At 51.3% G+C, this 26,354-nt stretch overlaps 6 protein-coding genes and 1 pseudogene across 8 annotated transcripts; 1 reads left to right on the top strand and 6 right to left on the bottom strand.

Annotated features, from left to right (window-relative positions):
- Positions 1-485: 485 nt before the first annotated feature.
- On the bottom strand, positions 486-3,957 carry LOC112898287 (1-deoxy-D-xylulose 5-phosphate reductoisomerase, chloroplastic-like). The gene is made up of 9 exons (XM_025966641.1): positions 3,871-3,957; positions 3,522-3,650; positions 3,244-3,369; positions 3,096-3,158; positions 1,970-2,118; positions 1,694-1,762; positions 1,507-1,618; positions 1,317-1,421; positions 486-1,051 (listed from the first exon to the last, which is right to left on the bottom strand). Exons 1-9 carry the CDS (start codon positions 3,955-3,957, stop codon positions 851-853), a joined length of 1,041 nt encoding a protein of 346 aa, XP_025822426.1. The 3' UTR covers positions 486-850.
- LOC112897876 (histone-lysine N-methyltransferase, H3 lysine-79 specific-like) lies at positions 3,681-5,397 on the bottom strand. Of its 3 annotated transcripts, none has more exons than XM_025966263.1 (2): positions 4,369-5,397; positions 3,681-4,018 (listed from the first exon to the last, which is right to left on the bottom strand). In XM_025966263.1, exon 1 carries the CDS (start codon positions 5,311-5,313, stop codon positions 4,477-4,479), a length of 837 nt encoding a protein of 278 aa, XP_025822048.1. In that variant the 5' UTR covers positions 5,314-5,397; the 3' UTR covers positions 3,681-4,018; positions 4,369-4,476. The 3 variants fall into 3 exon arrangements, with proteins under 3 accessions (XP_025822048.1, XP_025822049.1, XP_025822051.1); XM_025966264.1 differs by having other exon boundaries at positions 4,413-5,397; XM_025966266.1 differs by having other exon boundaries at positions 4,418-5,397.
- Positions 5,398-5,490: 93 nt separating this feature from the next.
- LOC112898286 (protein RER1A-like) lies at positions 5,491-8,177 on the top strand (the record flags this gene model as incomplete). The annotated part of the gene is made up of 3 exons (XM_025966640.1): positions 5,491-5,525; positions 7,343-7,523; positions 7,807-8,177. Coding segments are annotated over 3 exons (267 nt in total), but the record flags the coding sequence as incomplete, so codon positions are not given.
- A 186-nt stretch (positions 8,178-8,363) lies between these two features.
- Positions 8,364-10,643, bottom strand: LOC112897875 (isoflavone reductase homolog IRL). Its single transcript, XM_025966262.1, has 3 exons — positions 10,181-10,643; positions 9,658-10,099; positions 8,364-9,569 (listed from the first exon to the last, which is right to left on the bottom strand). Exons 1-3 carry the CDS (start codon positions 10,499-10,501, stop codon positions 9,403-9,405), a joined length of 930 nt encoding a protein of 309 aa, XP_025822047.1. The 5' UTR covers positions 10,502-10,643; the 3' UTR covers positions 8,364-9,402.
- Positions 10,644-13,574: 2,931 nt separating this feature from the next.
- Positions 13,575-15,383, bottom strand: LOC112897874 (annotated as a pseudogene).
- A 234-nt stretch (positions 15,384-15,617) lies between these two features.
- On the bottom strand, positions 15,618-16,985 carry LOC112897877 (isoflavone reductase homolog IRL-like). Its single transcript, XM_025966267.1, has 3 exons — positions 16,639-16,985; positions 16,102-16,544; positions 15,618-16,009 (listed from the first exon to the last, which is right to left on the bottom strand). Exons 1-3 carry the CDS (start codon positions 16,965-16,967, stop codon positions 15,843-15,845), a joined length of 939 nt encoding a protein of 312 aa, XP_025822052.1. The 5' UTR covers positions 16,968-16,985; the 3' UTR covers positions 15,618-15,842.
- A 1,320-nt stretch (positions 16,986-18,305) lies between these two features.
- LOC112898285 (NAC domain-containing protein 92-like) lies at positions 18,306-19,473 on the bottom strand. The gene is made up of 3 exons (XM_025966639.1): positions 19,308-19,473; positions 18,888-19,219; positions 18,306-18,794 (listed from the first exon to the last, which is right to left on the bottom strand). Exons 1-3 carry the CDS (start codon positions 19,471-19,473, stop codon positions 18,306-18,308), a joined length of 987 nt encoding a protein of 328 aa, XP_025822424.1.
- Between the last annotated feature and the right edge of the window lie 6,881 nt (positions 19,474-26,354).

Genomic DNA, 26,354 nt, shown 5'->3' with positions numbered 1-26,354 from the left:
GTAACTTGCGAACTGCTCAATGGGAAGTTGTCTATGTAACCAAGGCCAAAATCAACTAAACTATGAAGTCTAAATCTTGTCACACATTCCCACCAGTAAGGGACCGTTTGGCAGCGCTCCTTCCGCTTCGCTCCGCGCCAGATTCCGCGGAGCGCTGCCAAACGGGAAAAATGGCACCGGCTCCTCCCTTGAATCGGGCGGAATCGATCCACCTGATTTCACGTCGAGTGGGGAGCGGAAAAAACTTGCTCCCCACCGATTCTCTTCCGCTCCCCGCATCCGTCCACTCGCGCACCAGCCCGCCTCCATGTTAAGAACAGGAGAGAGACAGAAATGAGAGGATCTAACACTCCGCCTGCAGGGCCGCCGCTCGCTCCCCCATGCCAGGGCGCCGCTCATCCCCTGCTCACAGGTCCGGCAGCCGCTCGTGGCCCACTACAGGCCCGCCGCTCGCTTCCCCACACAATTGAAATTATTAGTAGTAACCAGATGTAGGTTAGCCAACCAGTTCAAATCATATGATCAATTGAAATTATTGCAGTAAGTTTAAGTCAACGTCCAAGCTTGATGAGCATATTTATTTTCTGTGGCTGTCATAATATTTGCTCGTTAAAACCCAACTTAGATCCATTCTTAACTCATACAAAGCCAAGCTTCTCGCCTGGACCGCTTAGAGCATTGAACTCCAGGAATAGTTGAAACTCCTGTCCCAACCCGGGTTCGAAGCAAGGCACCTTCCTAGAATAATGCCCAGGAGGAGTCTTAACTCACACAAATGCACACACCAACAGCAGACTCGGGTTCCGCTGACCCATACACATCTATCAAGTTTAATCAAGAAAAATAGGACTCAAAGTTCTTGGAGGTCATTTCCAAATAAAAGCATAAGCTGTATTGCAAAGAGCAAAGGAGTTGTGAAGATGTCATACTTGCAAAGATCCAGACGGGGCCAGGTGACCTCAGAGCAATAGATTCTATCTGGCCAAGATAAGGTGTACAAGATTGGTAATCGCATATCTGGCCATCCCAGTTGAGCTAGGACGGACGAGTCCTGCAAAAATAGAACTTCATGAATGCTAAAAAAGCAATTTTAAGCCATGTGTAAAGCCATTACTGAAACAATTTTGTATGTACCATAAAGACCTGAAACAATCATAAACTTGAGATTATGCTCAGATGCTGGCATGCGAGAATGGCAGGTGGAAATAAAAATCCAAAGAAGGAATAAGCAGGGATATGTTACAGGTGTAAGTACTACATCTGAGCAAAATACCTAAACATTTGCTTTTTTAAGTAAAGGTTATAACGATGCTCACCTGGGTTTCAACCATAGAGTGTATGATAGACTCTGGGTGAATCGCAATCTCAATGTCATCGTATTCAGCGCCAAATAAATAATGTGCTTCGATTACTTCTAAGCCCTATAAGAATCAAGTTGTCACTTTAATAGGAGAAAATACAGGTTCAGTAAAATTTCAAAAAAAATATGATGGAGCTCTAAGACACCTTGTTGAATAAAGTAGCAGAATCTACTGTGATCTTCTTCCCCATATTCCAGTTTGGATGCTTTAATGCGTCAGCAACTTTTACATCTTTCAATTTGTCAACCGGCCAGTCTCTGTCATGATCAATTGATATGAGATGGATTCGTATGTTTCCAGAAGTACATATACACATATGGGAATGGACTTGCCTGAAAGCACCACCTGATGCAGTTAGAATAATGCGACGAAGTGCTCCTTCAGGCAAACCTTGTATACACGGGCACAAGAGAAGCAGCCTCCAATAAGCAAAGGACGTCATAGAAACATAAAATGTAACAACACATTGAGAGAGATAACACCACCATTGCATAACAATTTGTTTAAACATCCAAAACCAGTACATATCTTTCCCAATCTCACACCAAGCATGCATATAGTAATGAAAAATCTAGCTGCAGCAACAAGTAATCATTTTGTGATATACCTGAAATATTGCAGAGTGCTCAGAATCAGCAGGAAGAATCTTCACTTTGTGTTTGTGTGCAAGGGGAAGCACGAAAGGGCCACCTGCAATAAGCGTCTCTTTGTTCGCTAACGCTATGTCTTTACCAGCTTCAATTGCAGCAACCATTGGCTAAGAGAAGAAAAGTTACGGAGTCAGACAGATTTACTGATAATTTAACTTGCTATCTTTTATTTGGGTACACTTCACTTATTTACATCTACCCAAAACAGAAGAAAGAAAGTGTAAGAATTAAAAAATCAAAACAATATGGAAATACAAAGATAATATTTAGATATTTGACAGTCTGAAAGTAAAAGTAAAACCATCTAGTTATGATTCCTCCACTTCTCCTGATACTGCAGCAAATAATAAAAATAGGGGGCCATGGAACTTGGTTCTCGAACAAAACAAATATGACAGGTAATATGATAATGACATATAGACCACTACCAATTGAGTTGTTGCATCAAATTTGGGATGCCAAAGATACCTATCTATGTCTGGCAACAAAGTAATGCTCTATCTTCATATTTTATATGATATTGTGGTAATTTACCTGTACTCCTTTTTAATACCTTCTAACTGTATAACTATATCAACCCAAAATAGTTCAAATATCTAGACAATTTTTTACTAGACACTTCTTAACTTCAAAAGAAGTTAACTTGCCATGAGGTCAACTAATTTGAGCTTATACCCAATGAAACAGTCATGCAACCAAATGACATCAGAGTAGCTTTCTCTTTTCTAAAAAAAAAAGTTTCCTATGGCAAAGCTTAGTGCAGATAAAAATTTATTGACCTAAAATATGGATATATTATATGCAAGCACATAAATATCATTTATATGCTAAAAAATTCATGAAATACTTGTGAAGTACTCCCTCCATTCCAAATTATAGGTCGTTTTAGCTTTTTTAGATACATAATATTTCCTATGTATCTAGACATAGTGTATATTTAGGTGCATAGCAAATGTTTATTTATCTAGAAAAGCCAAAACAACCTATAATTTGGAACGAAGGGAGTATCAAGCAACAGTAGATCGAGAATACCCAACATAAAGGAAAGCACAAAGATAAATATGCTAAATAGAAGGGACATTACCTTCAGCCCTGCACACCCTACTATCCCTGTGACAACTGTAACTGCATCTGGGTGTCGAGCGACCTATTATTCAAGGGTTAAATATTTAAGAATTTCCAGACCAAACCTTTAGTTATTCGCAGATATAGGATAACTAGAAATGTCTTACCTCTATGACACCTTGCTCCCCAGGAATAATTTCTGGCTTCTCTTCACAATCAGCTAAGGCTTCTTTTAGCTCATCAACTAATGATTCGTTTCTTACAGCAACCAGTTTTGGTTTGAATGTTTTGACCTATCAAACAGTAAATTACATCCAGAAAACTCAAACAAGTGCATAATTTTGTCTTATAAGTTGAATGCTCAAATGAGCGCAAAATTTTCTCTTTCAAGTTTGATAAAAAGAAAAGGTGAAAAGGGAAGGATCTGCTCCAAAGATGACTGTACCTGATCAGCTAGAAGAGTCACATTGGAGCCGGCAGCAAGAGCAACAACTCGGAACTTATCAGGATTCTCCACAACAATGTCCAATGTCTTTCCATTATGCAAAAGATGGAATATTAGTGCTGCAGAATATCACTGTCCCTAGTTATAGCTATCATTAGGTACATGTAAGACATGTTCACTAATTCCAAAATAAAATGTTATTAGCAACACAGGTTCATAAGACTTGAAACCTAAATAAAGCCCACAAGTTACAGAAGGATGAGAAATTTGTTACATTGAACTACTACAAATGGTCTGAAGGGAAAATATTCTAAAGTAACATGCAAAAATTCTTCTTTGTATGCTCTACTTGCTCCAGCATGTGGTCGTCATTGTCAACTCTCCCCCTCTTCTTTTTCCCTTTCTTCTCACTGTCCAGATCACCATCACTGGCCATTTTCTCCTCCTGCTTCACATCCTTGGAGCTAATTTCCTCTACACGCTTCACATCCTTGGAGCTAATTTCATAATATAAAATGGACAATCGAAAAGAGAGCATATTTAGTTCGAACAAAGAAACATAATTCTTCCAGCTTCAAATCTGAAATTAGCAGTCAATAAAAACCTATAGAACTGTTTCGGTATGCACATTATCATAAAATGTTAGATTTCATCCAGAATTCCCGTATCCTGTTTTCTTAAGATACCATCAACAATTCTCATAACACACTGTAACACTAAATTGAGATTGTTTAAAGTAACATTAACAATGGTAATATCATTTCTAGAATTGCATGGCCATGGCATATGAATCAGATGTTACATAACAAAACTGTGGAGTCTAGCATAGTTGCCAAAAGAGCCCAACCTCACTAATCAAATGGAGGCCTAAAATACAACAGCAAGAACAACCTCACCAGGTACCAAATTCCCGCACATCTCCAATCAGTAAGGATTCTCATAACTAATATCAAGATTACTTCCGTTGCTTCTTCTTTGTATGCTCTACTTGCTCCAGCATGTGGTCGTCATTGTCAACTCTCCCCCTCTTCTTTTTCCTTTTCTTCTCACTGTCCAGATCACCATCACTGGCCATTTTCTCCTCCTGCTTCACATCCTTGGAGCTAATTTCCTCTACATGCTTCTTTTTCTTCCTTTTCTTCTCCCCACTGGCAACATTTTGTTCTAACCCACCGTCGTTGACAATTTTTCCGCCCACTTCATTCACATCCCTCGCTTCCTCTTCTAGTTTTACACGACCCTTCTCCTTTTTCTTCTTGCTCTTCTTCTCACTCAACAATTCTTCGTCCACTGGCTCCTGCTTCACATGGGCGATGATTTCCTTAATTAAAATTTTCTCCTTCCTCTTCTCCTTGCCAATTTCCGGTGAAGAGGGGATGTGCGATTCAACGCCAGCAACAGCTCTGACCTGCTGGCGATCCTCTTTATTCTTCTTCTTCTTGCTCTTCTTCTCGCCGGCGGCAGCGTCTAGCTCCACCTCCGCAGCGGAATCGCGGTGGGAACCACCAGCTGGAACAGCCGTGTCCCCTTTCCTCTCCCGGTCTTGGTGCTTTCTCTCCCCCTCATAGTCGTAGGCCTCGAGATTGGCGGCACCCTGCTGCTGATTAGCGCGGAGCCCGCGGCGGAAGAGCCCGTGCTCCCTGGTGGCTTCGGCGGCGGTGCGGAGGTAAGTGGCGCAGTCGGCGGAGGGGAGGTTGGAGGCGGCGGAGTCGTAGAAGTGGTGGAGGATGCGGACGGCCTTGGGGAGGGAGCAGGGCTTGGAGGAGACGACGGCGCCTGTGATCGCCCTCATCGCCCCCCGCCGCCGGCCAGAGAGCTGAGCTGCGATTTGGGGGTGGAGTTGGGGTTAGGGTTTTTGGAGGGAGAGGACGAGACGAGAGAGGGACTTTTCTCTTCCAGACTGGCAACTGGGCTAAAAAGTGTGCCGGGCCAGCCCAGTAGTTAGCCATACAGCGGGCCCAACTGTTAACACTTCATCAGGCGCCTCCCCGAGTTCAAGTTCTGGTCAGATCCCGTCTCCCCTCCCCCAGATCTGTCTCCGCACCACGCCAGATCCGCGTTCTTAGTTCTTATTACTGCATCTGATTCGGCAATTCGCTACGCGACCTGTATGTATTTGCCTTCTAGAGTGGAGCTTACCATTATCTAGACTAGATGGAACCGTGTGAATCGGCATTTCTAAAACTGATTAGTTTCCTTTACCGCTCGAAATTACTATTCCTCAGCTACTACTGAGTACTGGTCCGCCCCCTCAGTAAATAGGCATTTTTGTCAACCGACTGTGGCACGCCAAAGCCCTCCAGGTTCTCCCACTGAATCAATCAATGGAAGACAGCCGTGCAGTTCATTTTGTTGTGACCGATGAGAAACTGGCAGGTGAAAACTTTTAGCTTGCAGAGCACAAATCCAGGAGTGCATGATCTATGAATGATTGTTTTAGTCAGAGGAAAAGGGCTGCAGAATTTCTCTGTTAGGAAGTTCGTGTGCCACCTGATTAAGGTTGTCTAATTCCAAGTCAGGTTGCCATGCATTTAGTTACAAAGTCATTGTCAATCAGAGCTTATTTGACTATTTGTGCTGCATACTGATTTGCACACCCTCCAGTAACCCAACAACCAAGCATCGCTGCCTGTCAGTTACCTCCTAAACTACTCAATGCATGCTGTATCCCTTCAATTCCACGTATCTCCTTTGGAATTCCAGTGGATGACAATGATAAAAACAAACTCCTCTGATGTTGTCACACCACCGAACTGCAGAGAGATGTTACTTATTGCTACTGGTCCTCCCTGTTGAAGCGGACCTTCAGGTAGGTGACAATATCGTTGTATGCAATGCCCATGTGCTTGGTAAAAGGGGGGCTTTTTCGTTGGAACTAGAATTATTCTGAAGCTCCTTCCATTTTAGTTACAATATATCTGTTCTAAATGGTGTCTATCTGGATTAATCTTAATTTCTGAAATTTTCGGTGACTCTTGCTGAGCAGTTCTCTTTATTTTCACTTTATTAATTGTTTGGGCCATAATCACTAGTGATCTCTGATCTTTCTAGTGCATAATCCTTCTCTTTTTCTCCAAATGGTAGCCAGACAATAGTTTTTTGGAGTCCTTCATTGCACATTCAAGAACCTGAAATCTCTCTCGTTGCCTAGTTGCTATTGCTAAAGTACCCCTGAGCCTTTGTAGATTGGTGACTGTGTTTGTCTAGGCATTGCCATGTGCTTGGTGTGGGATTTTAAGTTATACCTTGTTGCCTTTCTCCTCAATATTATTGTGTGTGATGGATCATTTATAGTTTCTGTGAGCTCTTGTGGTAATGTTCTCTTTAGCACAAGTTTGCAGTGTTCTCACTTCTGTAAGACGTCAAATAGACGGAGTCTTATGGTTTCCTTTTGAATTGATCACAGTTTTTGAAATTTATAGTAATGCTTTTCAGGAGTTCTCTGTGAGTGGTTCAATTTTTCGTCAATATTTGACCATAACTAGGGTCAAGTACAGAGTTGGAGTATATTTTTAGTGTGTTGGGTAAACTGTTTTATTGTGAGTGGTAGCATGCATATAGCATATGAAGTGCTTTGACTGCTTTTTATGTATTCCGTGCTTATAGTTTACTCCTCCTGGGGTGTGGTGTCTGAGTGTCTCCTATGTAACATGATTTGAGATGCAGGGCAGCATGCACGTATTGAATGCATGTGTAGTTGTTCATCAACTTTCTAGTATTTTGTAAAGTAGTTCTTTTGTTTCGAATCTTAATACTGAAGACCTTTCTTACAATTCCAATCCAATATACCCCCCCATAACAACTATTTCCTTGTCTTTCAGGTATGCAATCACAAAAGCTTTTGTTGTAGCTTCTGTGATGACTTTCTTCTCTGTGTTTGATGTTCCTGTCTTCTGGCCCATACTCCTTTGCTACTGGGTTGTTCTCTTCGTCCTTACGATGAAGCGCCGCATTGTGCATATGATCAAGTACAAATATGTGCCCTTCAGTTTTGGGAAGCAGGTCAGTACCTACTTTTAAAACTTGTTGACTTTTATTCATTTGCTGAATGGTTATGTGCTGAAAGTCTAGTGCTGCGGGTACCATGGGAGTTGCGTATAATTGAATAACGCATAGACAGTGGGGGTTTTCTAGCTTGTGTTCATTAAACACCATCAGTTATGGTCCCTGGATCAATTTACCTTTATTGTGTGGTGTTCAAGAAATGCTCGTGTAGTAGCTGCACAACATTTTTGGGTTAACTGTCAATTTTTCATTCCTCATGATTTGCCCTGACTGATGCCAGAAATATGGTGGGAAGAAGAGCGGCTCAAGCAGTGGATCCCCAAGAGACTGATCCCAGACCTACCCAGTAGGAAGCATGGCCGGGGAACAAGATACGGTGGATGATGATGTTCGCTCCTGTTTCTGACTTGGGTTCACGGCTTAATTCGATATCGCGCTCAGAATGCTTCCTTGTGTGCGTGTATAGCGTGTTTCACTCTGATAAATTATTTCGTTTAGTTACCCCATATCTCAGGATCTCAGCAATAAGTGGTACGCGAAACTCTGCCCCACTGGGAGGCGTGCCAGTAGCTTGTCTTTGTACCAAACCGGAGCAGAATGCCAAACTTTGAACGCCAAACAAAAATTCAATTGACTTTACTATGTCTTGTATGAACTTTGCATATTTTTCAGAAAATTTACAGTCCTTCGTGGTATTTAAATATTCAAGATGAAAAAGGTACCTCACGATTTCCTGCCTGGGTTTGACACCCGTCGTTGCTAACGTGGGTAGTTATGTTCGTTTGAAAAGGATGATTTTAGATTTCAAAATCATCATATGTTTTCTTTCCTTCTCTGTTTGAAACCAAGGTCGATCCATCCACTATTACTTATTTGAGATCAAACACAAACTGAAGCTCAAAAGGAATACTCGTGATACAACACTGCAACAGCAAGCTCGCCAGCACGAGTAGCCGAGCGAGGCGGTAACATCATCTGGACCGACCAGATAGCATCCACGCATAGATGCATAAAAAATTAAAAATGTGCCGCAAAGCGCCGCCAGCGATGTCAGCGCACACTTGTGCCCCTGCGGATTACGTTCAGAGGAACCTGTCGGCAGCAGCCTGTTCAGCACACGACGTCCGGGTACATCTCGCCGGCGGCCGCCCCCATCGACGGCTCGATCTTGAAGTCGGTCTCCCCCAAGATGTTCGCCGCGTGCGCGACCGACAGCGCGATGCCCAGCGCCAGAGGAGCCCCTGCAGAGTCGTCGACCCCGTTCACATTTCACAGTAAATGCAACGCAGATGCCGTCTTCTCAGGAAGAAGAACCAGGCGTGTGGTGCCGTCATCTTGAGGACGGCGTCCTCAGCGACGTAGACCCGCCGGAACGTCCTGCCGGTCTTCTTCTCCCACATCGACAGAGCTCGACATCGTGTTGGCCGGCGGCTTGACGTACAGCGCGGGGGTCGGCGGCGGCCCGGACCGTGTAGGCGCCGGCGTCCTCCTCGGGCGGCGTACGACACCCTGGTTCACGGCTGCACGGGCGAGGGGCCTGCTGCGGCCTGGCTCGCGACGTTACAGGGCGGGGACGTTGATTAGTCACGCTCGCGACTGGGATCCGCCTGCTGCAGGCCGAAGGCGCCGGCCTGACGCCACACATGCCACGGCGAGGCAGACCGGCCCTCACCGATCAACCGGCCCGGGGATTGCTTAAGAAATGGGCCGTTCATTACAAGAGTAGCAAGCAGCACATACAGTACATACCGACGCAACAAAAACTGGATCAGGATCCACGAAAGGGAACGGATCTTATTACCGCGGAAATCGACATCAGGACCTGGCCGGTGCGGGTAGGCACGCTCGATCGATCTTATCACGCGCGCCGTCTTCCTCAGAGGAACCTGTCGAGGTACTCGTCGACGGTGGTGTACTTGACGTCCGGGTACAGCTCGGCGGCCTCCGCCCCCTTCGCCGGGTCGACCTCGAAGCCGGTCTGCTCCCCCCTCACGTGCGCCGCGTGCCCGATCGCCAGGATGATGTTCAGCGGCACCGGCGACTCTGCACCCAGAAATCAGAATCGTTCACCACGCGTGTTACCCACCGCCACGACGGCGACCGATCGAGCCGAGGCACCAGCGCCACTGACCTTGGATCTGCTTGAGGACGGCCTCCTCCGGGATGTACTCCCGCTCGAACGCCCTGCCGGACTTCTTCTCCCACAGCGCCAGCAGCTCGTTGTGCGACAGCGTGTTGGCCGGCGGCCGCACGTACAGCGTCTTGTTCTCGGCGCGCGGGTCGTCGGCGGCGAGCACCGTGTACGTCCCGATGTCGCCCTCCTCCACGTACACGGCCTTGGCGTTGCCGTCGCCGAGGACGACGGCCTTGTCGGCGGGAGGCCCCTGGGCGAGGGCCTGCCCGATGCTGGGCAGCGCATAGCCCGCGAAGAAGCCGGCCACCACGTACGTGTAGGGGATGCCGGCGGCCTCGACGGCGCGCCGGACGGCCACCTTGCCGGACAAGAGTGTCTTGCCCGGCTCAACGATGCCCGTGCGGTCCACGTCCAGCCCGAACTCAGACGGGAAGAACCTCTGCACATCCATTATTTATCTCGGTTAGCTGTCTTGGGGGAAGGGGCATGCCGCCGGAGCAAGAACAAATAAGAAAAGGACCTTGACGTTGCCGGCCTCCTTGATGGCGTCGATGAGCCTGGTCTGGTCGGCGATCTGCAACGACCCGAGCGTGGAGATGACCACGTCCGCGGCCCTGACGGCACTCACCAGGCTGGCCTGGTCGTAGAGGTCGCCCTTGAGGAGCGTCACGCCGGCGTCCTGGAAGCTCTTGAGCAGCGCCGCCTTGGCCGGGTCGGACGGCGCCGCGTCCCTGACGAGCGCGAAGGTCGGGTGGCCCAGCCGCGCGCTCGCCGCCACGACGTGCCGGCCGAGGTACCCCGTGCCGCCGACCACCAGGATCTTGCTCTTCTCCGACGCCATGTGCTGACTGCTGATCGCCGACAAGATCGAGCGTGCTTAGCCTGCTGATCGGCGTGTCAGCAAAGTGTTCTCTTACTCACTCGGTGTGTGAAGCTGGGAATGAATCGTGTGCCGTCTGATTGCCATCGAACACCACTCTATGTCTATATATAATCGTCTGATGGAGGAGCAACTGGTTCTCCGTCGATGTCAGGAGGAACTGTTTGGCCGTGGTCGACAGTGAAGTCACGCTCCATTCCTTTTCTGATGGAGGAAAAGTTTTGCGTTTAATTTGGCCTGTATCTTTCTTCTCCCCCTCATGCTTTCCCTTTAATTCTTTTTTTTTTCAGGTTAGAGAAATGGTGATTGGTGGATAGCAGAGTTAGGTAAGTAAAGCAACCTGTCTCCCAACTTTTTGTAACATTAGAGCCTCCGCATGCACCAATGCACTGCACCTACATCCCATTTTATGTTTGTTTCATGCACCCATATCAGTTATGTGTACGGCACTTTAATTTCTGCGCGCAGCTGTGAAAGGTATTCAGGATATAATTTAAAAATATTTTACTTCCCTATTATTTACTCGAAAAGAAAAAAAGGAAGATAAAAAAGAGATTACTACCGTACACTAGGGTGGTAGGCTGGTACTGCCTCGTTTCGAGAACGTTCTCGTGGTAGTTCTTGGACTTCTAGAAGACAAAAACCGGCGAGCTAAATTAAATTTCGCGACCATTATTTTTTTAAAAAAAAATCTCGACCAATCCCTTTCTGGTGGGTGAGTATAATAATAGTGCTCCTCCTGAAATCTGATCACCACCTCACCTCACGTCACTCGCTTGTGTTCCCAGTGCTGGTACGGATAGTGCACCCGGACGCGGTTGGTGCTCGGCCGCTATGAACCTGTCCGTGATCACGGCCCGAATCGGTCGAGGCGTCCATGCTAACCCCGGCACCTTGTGATTGGGATTGACGGACTAATCGGCCGCTCGGCTCGAGGGTCATTTTCGGCTTTGGAGTCCACTAATCATCACCGGGCCGCCCGGTAACTAGACAGCTGCGGCCACGCTCTCCTGCCAAGAGCGTTAGATCTTCGTCTTTCTTACTGTGTCTCACCTAATGACCTAACGGCGTTGACAATGATTACTGTCGCCATTTTTCTCGAAATACTGATATAATATTCTCCTTTGGGGTTTCTTCTTGTTTTTTTCCACCTGAGTTTTCTTCTAATTTCCTCTCCTGATCCCTTCACTTTCTGTGACGGGGGCTAGGTTCATTGACGAACTCTGTTAACGCTCCAGCGAGGTTATCAACGGATCTCCGAGTAGTAGGATTCACAGCTTAATTCGTTAGCGGTGGACATGTCACATGTGGACTGGGCCGCAATGATGGTGCCACTGTTCATGGGCAGGAGAGCTGCTTCTTCAATTATCCAATAATGGTTGATCTGATTTTGAGGAGAGGAATTGAACTAAAGTGGCCATTATAGTACCTGGTGAGCAACGACCCCGTCCAACGCATCGCCCTTCATAGGCGACACGGAACCCGCGCCGCCGTCACCTCGCCTCCTTTCTCCTCTACTCGCCCTCGCAGCCGCCGAAGCGCCCGGCGCGGAAGCCCATGCAGGGGTAAGGATGGCGGCGGTGGGACACTCCTCTCCTCCGCCCGCATCCCGCCCTCCCTCTTCCCAATCGGCAGCTTGCTGGAGGCTTCCCGATCTGGAACCGGTGGATCCGGAGCTCCGGTGGCTTGGATTCGTAGCTCCCCGCCTGGATCTGCGCCATGGTCATCGTGGCTGTACGGGGAAAGGTGGTGGTTGCAGCTTGGGCGGAGGACGGCCGCTCGGCTCGGCGGCAGCGGCCTCGTGTTTTGCGGGCGGGCGACGGCCATGCTCGTGCAGGCAGACGACGGCCTCGCGCGTGAGGGCGTTGGCTCCGCTGGTCTGGCGGGGGCACGATGGTGAGCTCGGTGTGGCGTGATTGGGGTTCTTTCCCCTTGTGCCTTTGCCGGGTGCCTGTCTCCGGGCGTTGCATCCATGCTTGGGGTTCACGTAGTGGCGGGCGACGGTGGGCGGTAAGCATCTTCGGTGTGCTGCATGAGGTGCTTTGTAGGAGTGGCAGCGGTGACCGCTCATGGCGGTGCTCGCAGTGCTGGCTGCTGCATTGGGGTGATGTGTTCTGTAGGGGTGAGTGAGGCGGCGCTGGGCGAAAGCCTAGGCTGACACCACGGCGACACCCTTGGGTGCCACAACCTTTGTTGGAAGCGTCGTCAAAGGTGCCTCCTCCTCACCCTGTAGATTTTCTCCGGAGGGAACTCTGCCTGGGTAATCCAGGCGGGCAACGGCGGCATGTGGTGTCGTATCCTCCCTGGTGGCGTCGCCTTGGAGTTTGCACATAATCTTGGTGGTGGTCGGCTCAAGTAGGATGTTTCAGCACTTATCTATAAGCATGGGTTTCTTGACGAGGCCATGCCCCCTCGGTGTTGCTATCTGTATTGCAACATGCTGATGTCACTCCTGGTCGGAGCTTGCAGCACGAAGCCGGAGCTGCTCATTCTAGGCTGCAGCGTTGCTGGGCAACGATAACGTATTGTCTTTACTTCTGTTTGTGGTGGTGTTTGTTGCGTGTAAGCGGAGGCATCTTGGTGGCTCCGGCTATTATCCGCTGTGGGAAGTCGGAGCTGTCTGTCGCTTTTGTGACAAACTCGGCAACGATGACGCATGACAGGTCCGTCATTTGTGGGTTGCCGTAGTGTGTTAGTGGATGCTCAGGGTTATTTGCCTGAGTTGTCGTGCTCAGGTTTTACGCTGGTTTTCCTCCAATAAACCATGCGGATGTATGGTTTTCGGGCCCAATTTTCCTCATAAATCGGGTTAATTCTTTCTTCTTAAGTGAATTGCAAGAGCTCCCTGCCCTCTTCGAAGAGGTTCTTCAAAAAAAAAATGGCCATTATGGTTGCTTGCACTGAAATAAAAGCAACGCATCATGGGCGGGTAGGCGCGTCAGGCGTCAGCTCCTGCTAGTGCAGTCCGGTGACGATGAGACGGCCCGAAATTCCAGCACCCCATCTTAACCGGATTGTGATCGCCCTCTCAAAAGTAAGAGATCATCGGAAACAAGATTAATATCTGTTAGGAGTAATAGATTACAGGGCTTCAGGGTCGCTGACTGCACGTGTCGGCGCAACGTCGAGGAGCAGCACTGCGCGGTGGCCGCCGCGTCACCGGTGACTACCTGACGCATGATCATCGGACCACCACGGACTCGACATCGTAAAATTCAGAGCAAGCTGTTCAGGTAGTCGTCGACGGTGGTGTACCTCACGTCCGGGTAGAGCTCGGTGGCGTCCACCCCTGACGACGGGTCGATCTCGAACTCGTGCTCCCCCTTGACGTGCACCGCGTGCCCGATCGACAGTAGGATGCTGTCCAGCGGGGTCGGAGCTTCTGCAGAATTGGTAAGCCCCACCCGTATATCAGATATCAGTTCGTATTTAACACTCAGAATGGCCTTTTCTAGTTAGAAATTTGGAACTCAGGTGAAAATATTTTTCGAGACAAGAAGAATCTACAAGTCTTTTGTTATTTTAAACTAAATATTTTCAAAACTACACAAACGGTCAAAAGTTTCAAAAGATGAACCAGGTGAGAGGGTTGCAATAAATATCCCTTAAATATTTGTCACCAAGCATCATCTAACGTTATGTATATGCAGTCGTGCCAGCCAGCAAGGTGTCTGACCATGGATCTGCTTGAGCACGGCGTCCTCCGGGATGTACACCCGCTCGAACGCCCCGCCGGTCTTCCCCTCCCACAGCGCCAGGAGCTCGTTGTGCGACAGCGTGTTGGCCGGCGGCCTCACGTACAGCGTCGTGTTCGCCGCGCGCGGGTCGCCGGCGGCCAGCACCGTGTACGTCCCGATGTCGCCCTCGTCCGCGAAGGACGCCCTGGTTGCGCCGCCGCCGAGGACGACGGCCTTGTCGGCGGGGGGCGACCGGGCCAGGACCTGCCCGATGCCGGGCAGCCCGTAGCCGAAGAAGTAGCCCGTCCACACGAGCGTGTAGGGGACGCCGGCGCGCTCGGCCGCGCGGCGGATCGCCGCCTTGGTGATGATAAACGTGGACCTGGCCGGCTCCACGGCGTCGGAGCGGTCGGCGTCCAGGCCGAATTCCGACGGGATGAACCTCTGCATGTATGCGTAGCAGTGTATGAAGCACCCATCGATCAGACGAACAACAAACTTTGTTCTTGATGCCTAGATAGTGGTTGATTTTTCTTCATCGCCAACGAAAATACTGAATTTGGAGACATTTCAGCTGAAATTTGGCAGCTGAAATATGAGGAAAAAACTTTGTATCTTCCATTCAGTACCGAAATTAATGTCTGAAATTTGTGAAATTTCGATCCCTGAATATGCACGCAAGAACAGCTAGCGAATTTTCCGATCGAGACGCCGCGCCGAACGGCAGATCGATGTACCTTGACGTTGCCGGCCTCCTTGATGGCGTCGATGAGCCTGGTCTGGTCGGCGATCTGCTGCGCCCCGACCGTGGAGATGACCACGTCCGCGAGCCTGGCCGCGCCCACCAGGCTGGCCTGGTCGTAGAGGTCGCCCTTGACGAGCGTCACGCCGGCGTCCTGGAAGCTCTTGAGCAGCGCCGCCTTGGCCGCGTCGGACGGCGCCATGTCCCTGACGAGCGCGAAGGTCGGGTGGCCCAGCCGCGCGCTCGCCACCACGACGTGCCGCCCAGGTACCCCGTGGCGCAGACCACCAGGATCTTGCTCTTCTCCGACGCCATCCTGGCTCCCGATCTGGACTCACTGACGACAGCCGTGGCCAGACGAGGCAGAGGGAGAAGGTGAGCAGGAGTGAGCCTGGTCACTTGTGGCAGTGCTTGCTCTGAGTCACGAGTGATGCCGAGTTCACTGGTGCCTGCAGATTTTTTTTTAATTGAAGCCTGAATTTATCTGTATTCTGTACTCGTCGTTTTCCAGGGCACCTGGACTGGATGCCATTGCCTTCCATGGTGATGTTGGCATCTTTCCGGCCAAGTGGAACAGGGAACATGTTCAAAGTTCACGCCGGCACTTAGTGTGCACTACCTCCAGTCAGGATTAGTTGATGCTTACGACAGAAAGACATTACTAAACGCACGTCAACTTGACACTCTTTCATTAACAAATAGCAGTCCAGCGGCCTGCAAGACGGTGCTTATCAATTGGAACCACAGTTCAGACGGCAGGAACGACAGTGACATGTCATGGTTGACTATGCCATCACCCTCCTCGATCACACACACCGACAGCACCTTTGATTGAACGCATGATCATCTGACCATCTCCAGAACAAAGACACTATGGATACATTCAGAGCAGCCTGTCGAGGTAGTCATCGACGGTGGTGTATTTCACGTCCGGGAAGAGCTCGCCGGCGTCCACCCCTGACGCTGGGTCGACCCCCAGCTTGCTCTGCTCCCCCTTGATGTGCGTCGCGTGCCCGATCGACAGCATGAGGTTCATCGGAATCGAAGCCTCTGCGGATCGATTTGTGAATCACTCATAGTTTATGTTAGCTCAGATTTCACAGCGAGATCGAAGCGATGTTCTAGGTAGGAGGAAGGCGTACCTTGGATCTGCTTGAGGACGGCGCCCTCGGGGACGTGCACCCGCTCGAGCGTCCTGCCGGTCTTCCCCTCCCACAGCGCCAGCAGCTCGTTGTGCGACAACGTGTTGGCCGGCGGCCTGATGTGCAGCGTCTTGTTCTCGGCGCGCGGGTCGCCGGCGGCCAGCACCGTGTAGGCCGCGATGTCCGCCTCGTCCACGAACACCACCCTGGCGTCGCCGTCGCCGAGGACGACGGCCTTGTCGACGGGGGGCGCCTGGGCGAGCACCTGCCCGACGCCGGGCAGCCCGTAGCAGAAGAAGTAGCCCGCCAGCACGTACGTGTAGGGGACGCCCGCGGTCTCGACGGCGCGGCGGATGGCCGCCTTGGTCGCCGTGAGCATGGACCTGGTCGGCTCCACGGCCTCCGAGCGGTCGGCGTCCAGGCCGAACTCCGACGGGAGGAACCTCTGCGCGTGTACGTATACGGCAAATAAATGATCCGACAGACGAACAGGAAAGACGATGCATCTACCTTTTCCGACGCGACGGACCGGCAGGCCGGTCGATGTAGGCGTTGCCGGCCTCCTCGATGGCGGCGACGAGCTTGGTCTGGTCGGGGATCTGCCGCACCCCGATGGTGGAGATGACCACGTCGGCGAGCCTGACCGCGCTCACCAGGCTGCCGTGGTCGTCCAGGTCGCCCTTGAGGAGCGTGCCGCCGGCGTCCTGGAAGCTCTTGAGCAGCGCCGCCTTGGCCGGGTCGGACGGCGCCGTGTCCCTGACGAGCGCGAGGGTGGGGTGGCCCAGCCGCGCGCTCGCAGCGACGACGTGCCGGCCCAGGCACCCCGTGCCGCCGACCACCAGGATCCTGCTCTTCTCAGCAGCCATGTAGGTCGATGCTTTGGACTGATCGCCCGGCTGCGAGGTAGTGTAGCTGCCCTTGCCTTATATATAGATCTTTCTCAGTTCTCACTGTCTCGGATAGAACCTAAAACACTTGCCGTCGTCTTCGCGGCGTCACTCGTGAGATCAAATGCCAACGGAGCAAGTCAATGCTGCAAGCGCCTTCAATTTTATTTTATCTTTTTTAATTTTATTTCCTGTAAAAATTATTTGTTATAGTCATTCCGATCACAAATATAAACAGCATAGGATGTCGTATGGTCTACAAGGCGCAACTTTGATCGTTAATTTCTTTTTAAAAAATATTAGTGTAAATAGAAAATTCTGTGTATTGCAAAATTATTTTTTAAGGATGAATTTCGTAGCCATCCATTCCAAATTGTAGGTTATTTGGATAAATTTATATTGGATAAATTTATATATATAGTTTTTATTATGCACCTAGATACGCCAAAATGACCAATAATTTGAAATTTAATGTAGAATCATTCTAAGTTTAGGTGCGGTATGCACTTGTGAATTCTAGCGCTAGATAGCTCCTAAAGTGCAAGGACTTAAAAGAATCATAGTCAAAACTCAAATCGACCAATTTGGAGTATTTTTGGAATGAATACGCTCAATGGATGCTTGAGGGGGACTTGGAGTTCTGTAGCTGATTCAGAGTCGTGAACATGGCTAGCTCTGGTCGGCACTGGACACTTAGCAGAGTTTTAGTGCTAAGCATAAGGATTTGATTTGAGTTGGTTCTGGTTGTGCAGTGATCCGGATGCTCTCCTGGGCGATCCGGACACTAGCACTAGAGCTTGAAACTCGAGATGTTGGATTTCAAGTAGTTTCTAGTAATCGCGTGCATGGTAAGCTCCTGTGGGCACCAATGCTTCAACCGGAGTTATGAAGTTATTAGTCTATGGTTAAGTTCAGAGTTGAGCTATTTAGTGCAGAGGATGGAGTTATGAACTCAGTCTATGGTTATGTTCAGAGTTGAGCTATTTAGTCCCGAGGAAGCTCTGGTCCGTGCACGGGATACTATCACCGAACAAAACTCATAGAGCTAGTTAAAAATTTCAGTAACTACACAGATACGAAGCTTCGATGGTGGAAATTCCAGGGCACCAAAGCACCCCGTGCATGTAAAATTTGTGGGATCTTTGCCAACTACTATTTTTTGAGGGTTGAGGCTATAAACATCGTTCCACTCATTCATCTGGGTTCTCTTGCCGCCTGGTTACATTCATAGCCATATTGGTGAGATCAAGAGCAAACTTTGCACTACGATACAATATAACTATGTGACATGTACTCTTCGCATCTCAGTTCACCTCTTTAGTACTCCCATAAGAAATCCATATCCATGGATGGTATCTCGGCGTCATTGGTTTGGTCAAGGCTCATCCCAGCGTCATTCTGTGACACCATCAACGAAGGCACGCCCTGCGGTGCAGCCATGAAGCCGCTAGCATCTACGGTTCCTATGTTCGTCTGGTGATAGAAGGGCATCTGCGGCGCAACGGCCATTGAGTTCCCAAGCGAAGCATTGTTCATATGAAACATGGCGACGCCCATGCCTGCAATACCAATACCAGGAGGAATCACATGCGGTAGCGACGAAGAGCTTACATCGGCGGTGGAGTAGTTAATCCCCGCTGGGTCCATGGTGAAGTCTGGTAGCACGGGAAATTCCAGTGGCAGGGGCATGTGGACGCTACTCTGATCAATCCCAATATCGTCCATGGCATTGTTGTATGGTGGCAACGCTGGTTCCTTCTTTATCCCTTTGATCTTGTGGAACACACGACAAACCACCCACTTATCCTACACAAATTCCGTATGTAAACCAATGATGAAATTGGGTTAGGGTAAGCCAAATAAGTAGTATTGATGCATGTATGCTAGTGCTACTACCACCTTAGAAGCAGAAGAAGATTTCATGGTGACGATGGAGATTGAGTTGGCTGCAGGGTAGGGGAGCCTATCGTCGCCTTCGAGCCTATACTCGTGCATGATCCAGCTAGTCTTTTTGCCCCCAGGAGCCCTACCTGTGTAGAAGACAAGCGTCTTCTTCATACCAATGAGCACTGGTAGCACTACCCCTATTGTGGCTCCGTAGATTTCCTTATCCTTGCCTGTGGCCTTCCAGTAACCGCCCTTCGTGGCCCGATTCATCCTTATCCCCTTTTGGTACTTACGATCCTTCTGGTAGAAGAAGTACCACTCCTTCTCTCCCATATTCGCCTTACCTATGCCATGCAATTTGAGTACTCAATATGCAACTCACAAGCTTGTGTCCATAGGCCAAATAAGAAGTGCAGGTGTGAGTAAACATACCAGGGAGTTCCCATGGCTCTGCGCCGTTAAGGTCGACCTCTCCGATGGCAGCGCAGGTGAAACTCCTTTGCTGCACTTTAGGTGTGAGGTAGAAGGTGATGATCTCCTCATCACTAGGGTTGAAACGGAACCCTGGAGGCATATCGAGACCGCCGCCGCCATGCATCCTTTGCGGCTGCTGGTGCTGACTCCCATGGTCCTCTTTCTTCATAAATGATCATAATCACCAACAAGTTAGGCTAAGGACTATACTAAGCAAAAATAAATATATAGAGTATTAAAAAAGAGTAGTGAGCCATACATGTCTAGACACTTCTTGATCTGCCAGTCTTCTCAATCTCTCTGAGTGAGCCCCAAGATGGATGCAGGCCAAGTTATTGCGGTACAATTAGTCGGATACCGCAACGGCTTAAATAGGCAGGATACTTGTGTGAGCAAGCCACATCTAGCAGAAACCTCGCGCCCGCTCCCTGCTTTTCTGGTGATGTCCGTTTCTACTGGCCATTGGAGTTTTATTTTTTCCATCTGTGCATTGCTTGTCCTCGCGTACCACACAGTCACTTTTGCACCGCGCTGTGGCTGCTGGTGACAAGTACCCTGGCATGCATCTCGAAGCTCTCTGGCAGCATGACTACCATTGATTTGCATGAAGGTAGAGCTGTACTGCATGGCCAGCGGTCGGCCACTTGTCAATATGCACGTGTTTCGACATGTGTTCTGGGGCTGCAAGGCTTTTGTGATGCAAAAGTTGATAGGCTGGCGTAAGTTTCATGTTGACCTTACAGGGGTTGGTGATATCCATCTGGAATAAGGCAGTTACGACTTATAATGATGCTATAAGCAATCATTCTAGAGTGTCGTGTTCTTCGCTATCAATATTAGATATAAATAAAATGTGCGAAGTGTTCTAGTCCGATGTGGTTTACTGTATGTATGTGTTGTTGGTTGTTGTGAATATAAATAATTGTTGTATCTATCTGTTAGATGAATTTTAACATGTATTAAATCCATCGATTCACGTTCTGCGTGCATACACATCACTAGTTTCCACATCGATGTGCTTTCTAGGCCGATAGTTTGTATATTTTCTTTTTTTGGAGAGAATAGGCCGATAGTTTTGTGCGCAGATCATTAGGCTATCTCCAGCGATATACTCCAAATCCCATCCTCTATTTCCATCCTCCATATCATCTTCATTCTCTATACCAAATTTTACTCCAACAACATCCTCTATTTCTATCCTCTATACCCCACAATCATATTTTTTATTCATTTCCTCCCATCCCCCGCCGCCGCGCGCCTCCCCTGCCCGCCCTGCGCCTCCCCCGCCCGCCGCCCCGCGCCTCCCCGGCTCGCCGCCGCCCGCCTCCCCGGCCCGCCGCCCCGCGCCTCCCCCGCCCGCCGCCCCGCGCCTCCCCTGCCCCGCCGCCGCGCGCCTCCCCGGCCCGCCTCCGCCCGCCGCCCGCCCGCGCCTCCGCCTCCGCCGCCGCCTCCGCCCGCCCTCCGCCCGCCCGCCGCCCGCGCCTCCGCCTCCGCTCGCCTCCCCCGCCCGCCTCCGCCCGCCCTCCGCCCCGCGCCTCCCCGGCCCGCCGCCGCCCGCCTCCCCCGCCCGCCGCCCCGCGCCGCCGCCTCCGCCCGCGCCTCCGCCCGCCCGCCGCCCGCGCCTCCGCCTCCGCCCGCGCGCCCCGCCGCCCCTGCCCCGCGCGCCGCGCCTCGCGCCCCGCAGCGCCGCCCCTCCTCCGCCCCGCCGCCGCTCCTCCGCGCCCCGCAGCGCCGCCCCTCCGCCGCCCCTGCCCCGCGCGCCCCTGCCCCGCGGCCGCTCCTCCGCACACCGCCGGCGCCCCTCCGCGCACCGCCTCGCGCCCTCCGCGCACGGCCTCGCGCCCCGCCTCCGCCCGTGCACCCCGCCTCCGCCCGCCGCCCCTGCCGCGACCCGCAGCGCCGCCCGCCAGCCGCGCCCCGCCGCCCCGCGCGCGGGAGCCGCCTCGCTCGTCGTGCACTGCTCGGGATGGAGGACGGCGCTCGTGCCCGCCTCTGTGCGAGACGCAGAGCTCGTCCCCCATTTTACCGGACGCTATGGAGGCTACCGCTGGAGAGTGACAGGAGCTACAGTATCCTGTAACTTGGAGAACAGATCCTTTTGGAGCACACCGTTGTAGATAGCCTTAACCGGAATAGGTCTGCACCATTCAGCCCGAAAACCATAAGAGGCACCCAGCCCAATTTTATGTAGAAACCGTGATTTTGCCCACGCCCCCTGGCCGAAATTTTTGAACGAAGCAAATCCCGTTCCCCAAATTCGAAGCCGTCTCCGGCGAGCCCATCCCTTCGCCGCTGCCGCAGGCGCGATGGGAGCGGGGATGGAGTGGTCCATCTCGTCCCTGTGCGCCTCCCTCTCGTCGGTGCTCGACCACGCTGACTCCTCCCGCGAGCTTGCCGATGCCACCGTCTCCCGCAGCGGCGCAGCCCCATCCACCTCGGTAACCACCACGCGCACCTCCTCCTTCCCATACCCGTATCCGGGGATCCAACGCTCCTACTCGCGGCGCCGGGGTTTCGGATGCTTGTCTAGCCACTCTTTCCACTGAAGGTGTACAGGGAAATATTTTGGTTGTCTCAGCTGGTTAATCATATTATGCTATTTACTAGCAAAATGCCGGTACGTTGCTACGGTAAAATACTTACTATGTTATTTTACTTTGAATCTCACAAAGTTTATTTTATCTTTTCCATTATATATTTCATGTATCTCTATATGTTCTTCATATTTTCTTCCTATCCATGTACTCCTTACATCCTTAATATTTTTTATTTTGACAAGAGACTTCCTATATAGAGATATAAGTAATTATAACCATCCGCCACAGAACGCATCCTGAAATGATAAGAAATAGGGTTGAATATGGCGCGCGCACGCAAGTAGACATAATTGCAGAACTTGAATCATAAATAAAATTAAATAAAAGATAGATGGAAAGGTATATTGGGCTGCCATATGCTGGCCCATCGAGCTCATTGTCCATTTAATCCTGGCTAGCCTATCTTGTGAGCCAGACTAATTCACCCCATTGTGTTTCTTTCCTCCTTGCCTCTCTATTCTCAGGTAACTCAGCACTGTCGCTCACAAATCTCCTATAGTCTTCAACCAACATCTCGCACCAGGGTCTAGAAAAACCGAATGCCTACTGCGGTGTCTTCGCTCTAGTGCTCTCAATTTCATTGGAGATGGCATAAGGCCATGTTTGGTTTGATGTGGCTTATGGATTGGGACTTAAATTAAGTCCCAATAAATACCTAAAATGCCAAATATGATGGCTTATTGGGACTTATGGTCTACAAGCCTACTATAGGAGCTTATATGAGCTTTTATCATGAGGTACCCCTCATTTAATGAGGCCCAATGCCTACCCTCAGGGAAATAGGGGTAAAACTGACTTTACACCATCATATTTAATAATTTAAGTCCTACAACCAAACATGGTGAGAGTTATTTTTAATCCCTAGGTTGGGATTTATTTTTAATCCCTAGAAAACCAAATAGGGTCTAAGCTAGTTGTTGCGCCTCCCTAAGCAGCTTGGTCCTCTTCTTCCAGGTACATCTCATTCGTGATTGAATTGAGTAGTCCTGATTGCTGATTTTGGAAGCAATAAAAGAGAAGGGCACAATTGGATTCTATTCGTGGGTGCTGCTCTGCTCGCTCATTCGATTACGTCTATAGACGAAGACAAACGGATGAAAAAGGAAAGTAGAGCGGCCCTCCTGCTGAGACCAAGCGCCACACGCCCACACCTAGTGTAATATTCCATATTTTACCTAGGGTGTTTAGATAGCAAAATTTGTGAATTTCAAAAACTTTTTGCGGATTAACTTGATTTGGAGTTATTATTGGATTTTACTTGATTGGAATTTCCCATTTGCTATTTGAAATGTGTGGGATTTGAATTTGACTAGGCCAATCAAATTCAAATCCAAACTATAACCTCTAACACTCCTAGTGGGCCACCAGCCAACCGGCCCACGCAACCCGAGCCCAACTGCTCCTTCCCGTTTTCCTTTCTTCCCCGCACGCGGACCGGCCCAACGCCACCGGCCCAGCCCAGCTTCGCGAACCCGCGTGCCCCTTCCTTTCCCAACCGCCCGGGGCAGCTGACGGGCGGGCCCCACCTGTCAGCTTTCCCTTCTTCCTCCGCCCGCTCCCTCTCCCGGCTCGCTCCGCCCCGCGTCGCCGCTCGCCCCCGCCTCGCGACAGGATAGCGAAACCGCCGCTCCCCTTTTCACCGCGCCCGCGCTCGCCTGCGTCACCCCGCGCGCGCCTGTCTCCGCTCCGCGACAGCACGGCGTAACCACCCGCGCGCGCGCGCTCCCTTTTCCCCCGTACCCCGACCGCCCGTGCCGCGAGCCCTAACCCTAGCCGCGCTCTCTCCGGCGCCGCGATGCCGCCACGCGTCCTGGCCCGGACGCTAAAAAGCCCCGGCCACAGCCACTCCCGAGCCCTAGGGCCGCCCCATAAAAACCCCACGGCCGCCACTGAAGCCCTAGCCACCCGCACCCACTTCTCCAATCCGCCGTCGCCGCACGAGAGGAAGAGAGAAGAGAAGAGGAGGAGGAGGAGACGAGCTCGAGGAGGAGGACGCCGCCGCCGCCACCGGAGCACCACCGCGCCTGCGCCCGTACGACGACACTGACGTAGCCGCGCTCCCTGCACAGCCCCGACCCGCCGGCCTCGCCTCTCCGCAGCCCCGAGCGCCATCTTCTTCAGCCCCGTCGGTGAGCACCGCCGCCGCCGTCCCTTTTTCCTTCCCCTGTGCTGCCGGCGATGCCGAGGAACCTTCTGTAGAAAACCCTAGGGCCTCCCTTCCCCTCCGGCCGCCATGCCATCCTTTTTGTGCAGGAGCCCGATGCGCTGCCTCTGCACCCCTCGCCGCCGCGTCGTGCCGCGGACCCGGGCTGCCAGTGCTCCTCGCACGGCACGGCCACGCCGCGGCTCTGGAAGACTAGAACCCGCGCGCGTGCGCGCGCACCCACAACACGAACCCGAGCCGTGCCGCTGCCCGTTGCCTTGGCCCCAGCCTCGCCATGCCCACGCCACGGCCTCGCCGTGCGCGTCCACCCCCGCGACGTCGCGTTCGCGTCGCGGCCCAGCCGTTGAGGCTTTTCCCCGAGCACCCTTCGGGCGTCCTCACTCACACACGCGCCGCGGCGCCCACACGCACACACGCACACCCATCTGCCACACCGGACCCGAACCCCGCCGCACCTGATCCCGCGGAGGCCGACACGTGGGGCCGCCCTGTCAGCGATGGAGAAGACCAGAAGCCGCCGGGCCGCAAGGAGGAGAAGGCGAAGCGACGAGCCCAGTCCAAGGGGAAGAGAAGCTGGCCTGCGAGGGGTTAAGCGGAGCCGGCCCAAGACGCGCCCAGCCAGCCCACTGCCTGAGCCGGCCTGCTGAGCCACAGGCCGAGCTGCCCCTGCGAGCCTAAGCCGAGCCGATGGGCTTTGAGCCGGCCCATCACCACTTTCAGCCCAGAACCAAACCGAGACCCTCTTTCTTTTCCCTTTTCCAGACCTGACCCGAGGGGCCCACCTGTCAGCCTCTGGGCGAGGCTGACCTGTGGGGCCCGATTGACCGTGGACCCCCTGACCCTTGACCGTTGACCATTGACCGGTCAACGCTGACGTCAACAGGGCCCACTGCTGACGTCAGCATACCCGGACGTCATGCTGACGTCATGATGACGTCAGCATGCCACGTGGCACACCCTGGTGCTGCCACGTGTCTCTGTTTAATGGCTTTCTTTTCTGAAACTCTTTTATTAATTTCAGAAATAGGTTTTTCCTTAGAAAATTCATAATAAATTATCCGTACCTCCGAAAATTATGAAACCAGTTTCATAATTCTTCTAAAATCATGAACCACCTGATAGAATAGGCATTGTGGTGATTTGGATCTTATTTGCAGCGTTTTGTGCATATTTGCACTTTGGTCCCTACTCTTACTCGTATTTACGAATAGGACCCGACCGTGAGGAGTTGACCGACGACCAGGACTATCCGGAGGCCCAGAAGGACTTCGAAGAGACGCCAGGTTCACGCCCATCTACGAATTGAATTCCTACCTAGGCATTTGCTTGTAGATATGCTATCGCTATATGTGTGTATGTATATCGAGATGAACCTGCATGGCCCTTTTATGTACCTTACTTCTTGCCAACCTATCTTACTCGTTTACTATATGAAATGCCTTGTAAATCCTTGAATGTGTATGTGTGGGATATGGATGAATAGTCTTGGCGTGTGTGAAGTGGATCTCTTCATGAGTTGGTGGTTAGGGCTTTAGCCGGGAGTGGGCAACCTAACTCGATCATGGATCGAGGGCTTGGGGTGTGTATCTTGGCACACCCTACGGAGTACCTGTGGCGGGTACAGTTTTGGTTACGAGGATGAGGTGTTAGGGGCACCCGCTAAGGGTGCAGTTGCGGACCACCGTGGTGGATACGCTTTTGACGAAGATGCCCGCTTCGGCAGTTAAGGACCGGGTGAGAGTAACCATGACTTATGGGAATTTGATAAGCGTGCACACCACTTACCCATTATGAGGGTGGGCCCGGTCCGGAATTAGCAAGCGCGGTACCAAGCCGGTAGGAGGATCGAGTATCGGTGCAGGGGAAGGAGGTGCTGACCTCACGTTCCCCGAGACGCATGGGAGGCTTCACAGTCCCGGGGCGACCTCCTGTGGGAGGATGCGCCCAAGACCCGGAAAGCCGGATGGTGCCGTGGCTCCTATTTCCGTTTCAGTAGACCGGTGTTTCGTATATTAGTCGGCTGATCTCCGGCTAGTGTCGATTCGAGTGGGTCCAGGTGTACAACCCCTGCAGGGTGAAAACTATACGTATAGCCGCGTCCTCGGTTATGGACATCCCTACTCCTCTGTTGCTCTTATTAGTTAGTGTTACTCATGATTTCTACCTCCCTCTAGAATATTTTCCTGCCAGGGGGCAGTTGAGATGCGAGAAGAGGGAGTCCTCGCATCGACTTGGTGGTTTTGG

This window comes from Panicum hallii, chromosome 6 (genome assembly GCF_002211085.1).
Source record: "Panicum hallii strain FIL2 chromosome 6, PHallii_v3.1, whole genome shotgun sequence".
Taxonomy (NCBI): domain Eukaryota; kingdom Viridiplantae; phylum Streptophyta; class Magnoliopsida; order Poales; family Poaceae; genus Panicum; species Panicum hallii.
The sequence above is the reverse complement of the archived record's forward strand: the minus strand, read 5'-3'. Positions and strand labels throughout refer to the sequence as shown.

What these genes read in the sequence shown, in the direction of transcription:
- LOC112898287 (XM_025966641.1), bottom strand. Translation starts at nt 3,957, where the DNA reads ATGGCCAGTGATGGTGATCTGGACAGTGAGAAGAAAGGGAAAAAGAAG. An exon ending in ACGACCACATGCTGGAGCAA is followed by an intron (nt 3,651 to 3,870) that starts GTAGAGCATACA and finishes TAGGGACAGTGA; the next exon opens with TATTCTGCAGCACTAATATT. An exon ending in GGGAGCAAGGTGTCATAGAG is followed by an intron (nt 3,159 to 3,243) that starts GTAAGACATTTC and finishes CTTGAATAATAG; the next exon opens with GTCGCTCGACACCCAGATGC.
- LOC112897876 (XM_025966263.1), bottom strand. Translation starts at nt 5,313, where the DNA reads ATGAGGGCGATCACAGGCGCCGTCGTCTCCTCCAAGCCCTGCTCCCTC.
- LOC112897875 (XM_025966262.1), bottom strand. Translation starts at nt 10,501, where the DNA reads ATGGCGTCGGAGAAGAGCAAGATCCTGGTGGTCGGCGGCACGGGGTAC. An exon ending in AGGAGGCCGGCAACGTCAAG is followed by an intron (nt 10,100 to 10,180) that starts GTCCTTTTCTTA and finishes ATGGATGTGCAG; the next exon opens with AGGTTCTTCCCGTCTGAGTT. An exon ending in CGTCCTCAAGCAGATCCAAG is followed by an intron (nt 9,570 to 9,657) that starts GTCAGTGGCGCT and finishes TTCTGGGTGCAG; the next exon opens with AGTCGCCGGTGCCGCTGAAC.
- LOC112897877 (XM_025966267.1), bottom strand. Translation starts at nt 16,967, where the DNA reads ATGGCTGCTGAGAAGAGCAGGATCCTGGTGGTCGGCGGCACGGGGTGC. An exon ending in GGCAACGCCTACATCGACCG is followed by an intron (nt 16,545 to 16,638) that starts GCCTGCCGGTCC and finishes ACACGCGCAGAG; the next exon opens with GTTCCTCCCGTCGGAGTTCG. An exon ending in CGTCCTCAAGCAGATCCAAG is followed by an intron (nt 16,010 to 16,101) that starts GTACGCCTTCCT and finishes ATCGATCCGCAG; the next exon opens with AGGCTTCGATTCCGATGAAC.
- LOC112898285 (XM_025966639.1), bottom strand. Translation starts at nt 19,473, where the DNA reads ATGCATGGCGGCGGCGGTCTCGATATGCCTCCAGGGTTCCGTTTCAAC. An exon ending in AGAGCCATGGGAACTCCCTG is followed by an intron (nt 19,220 to 19,307) that starts GTATGTTTACTC and finishes TGCATGGCATAG; the next exon opens with GTAAGGCGAATATGGGAGAG. An exon ending in AATCTTCTTCTGCTTCTAAG is followed by an intron (nt 18,795 to 18,887) that starts GTGGTAGTAGCA and finishes GAATTTGTGTAG; the next exon opens with GATAAGTGGGTGGTTTGTCG.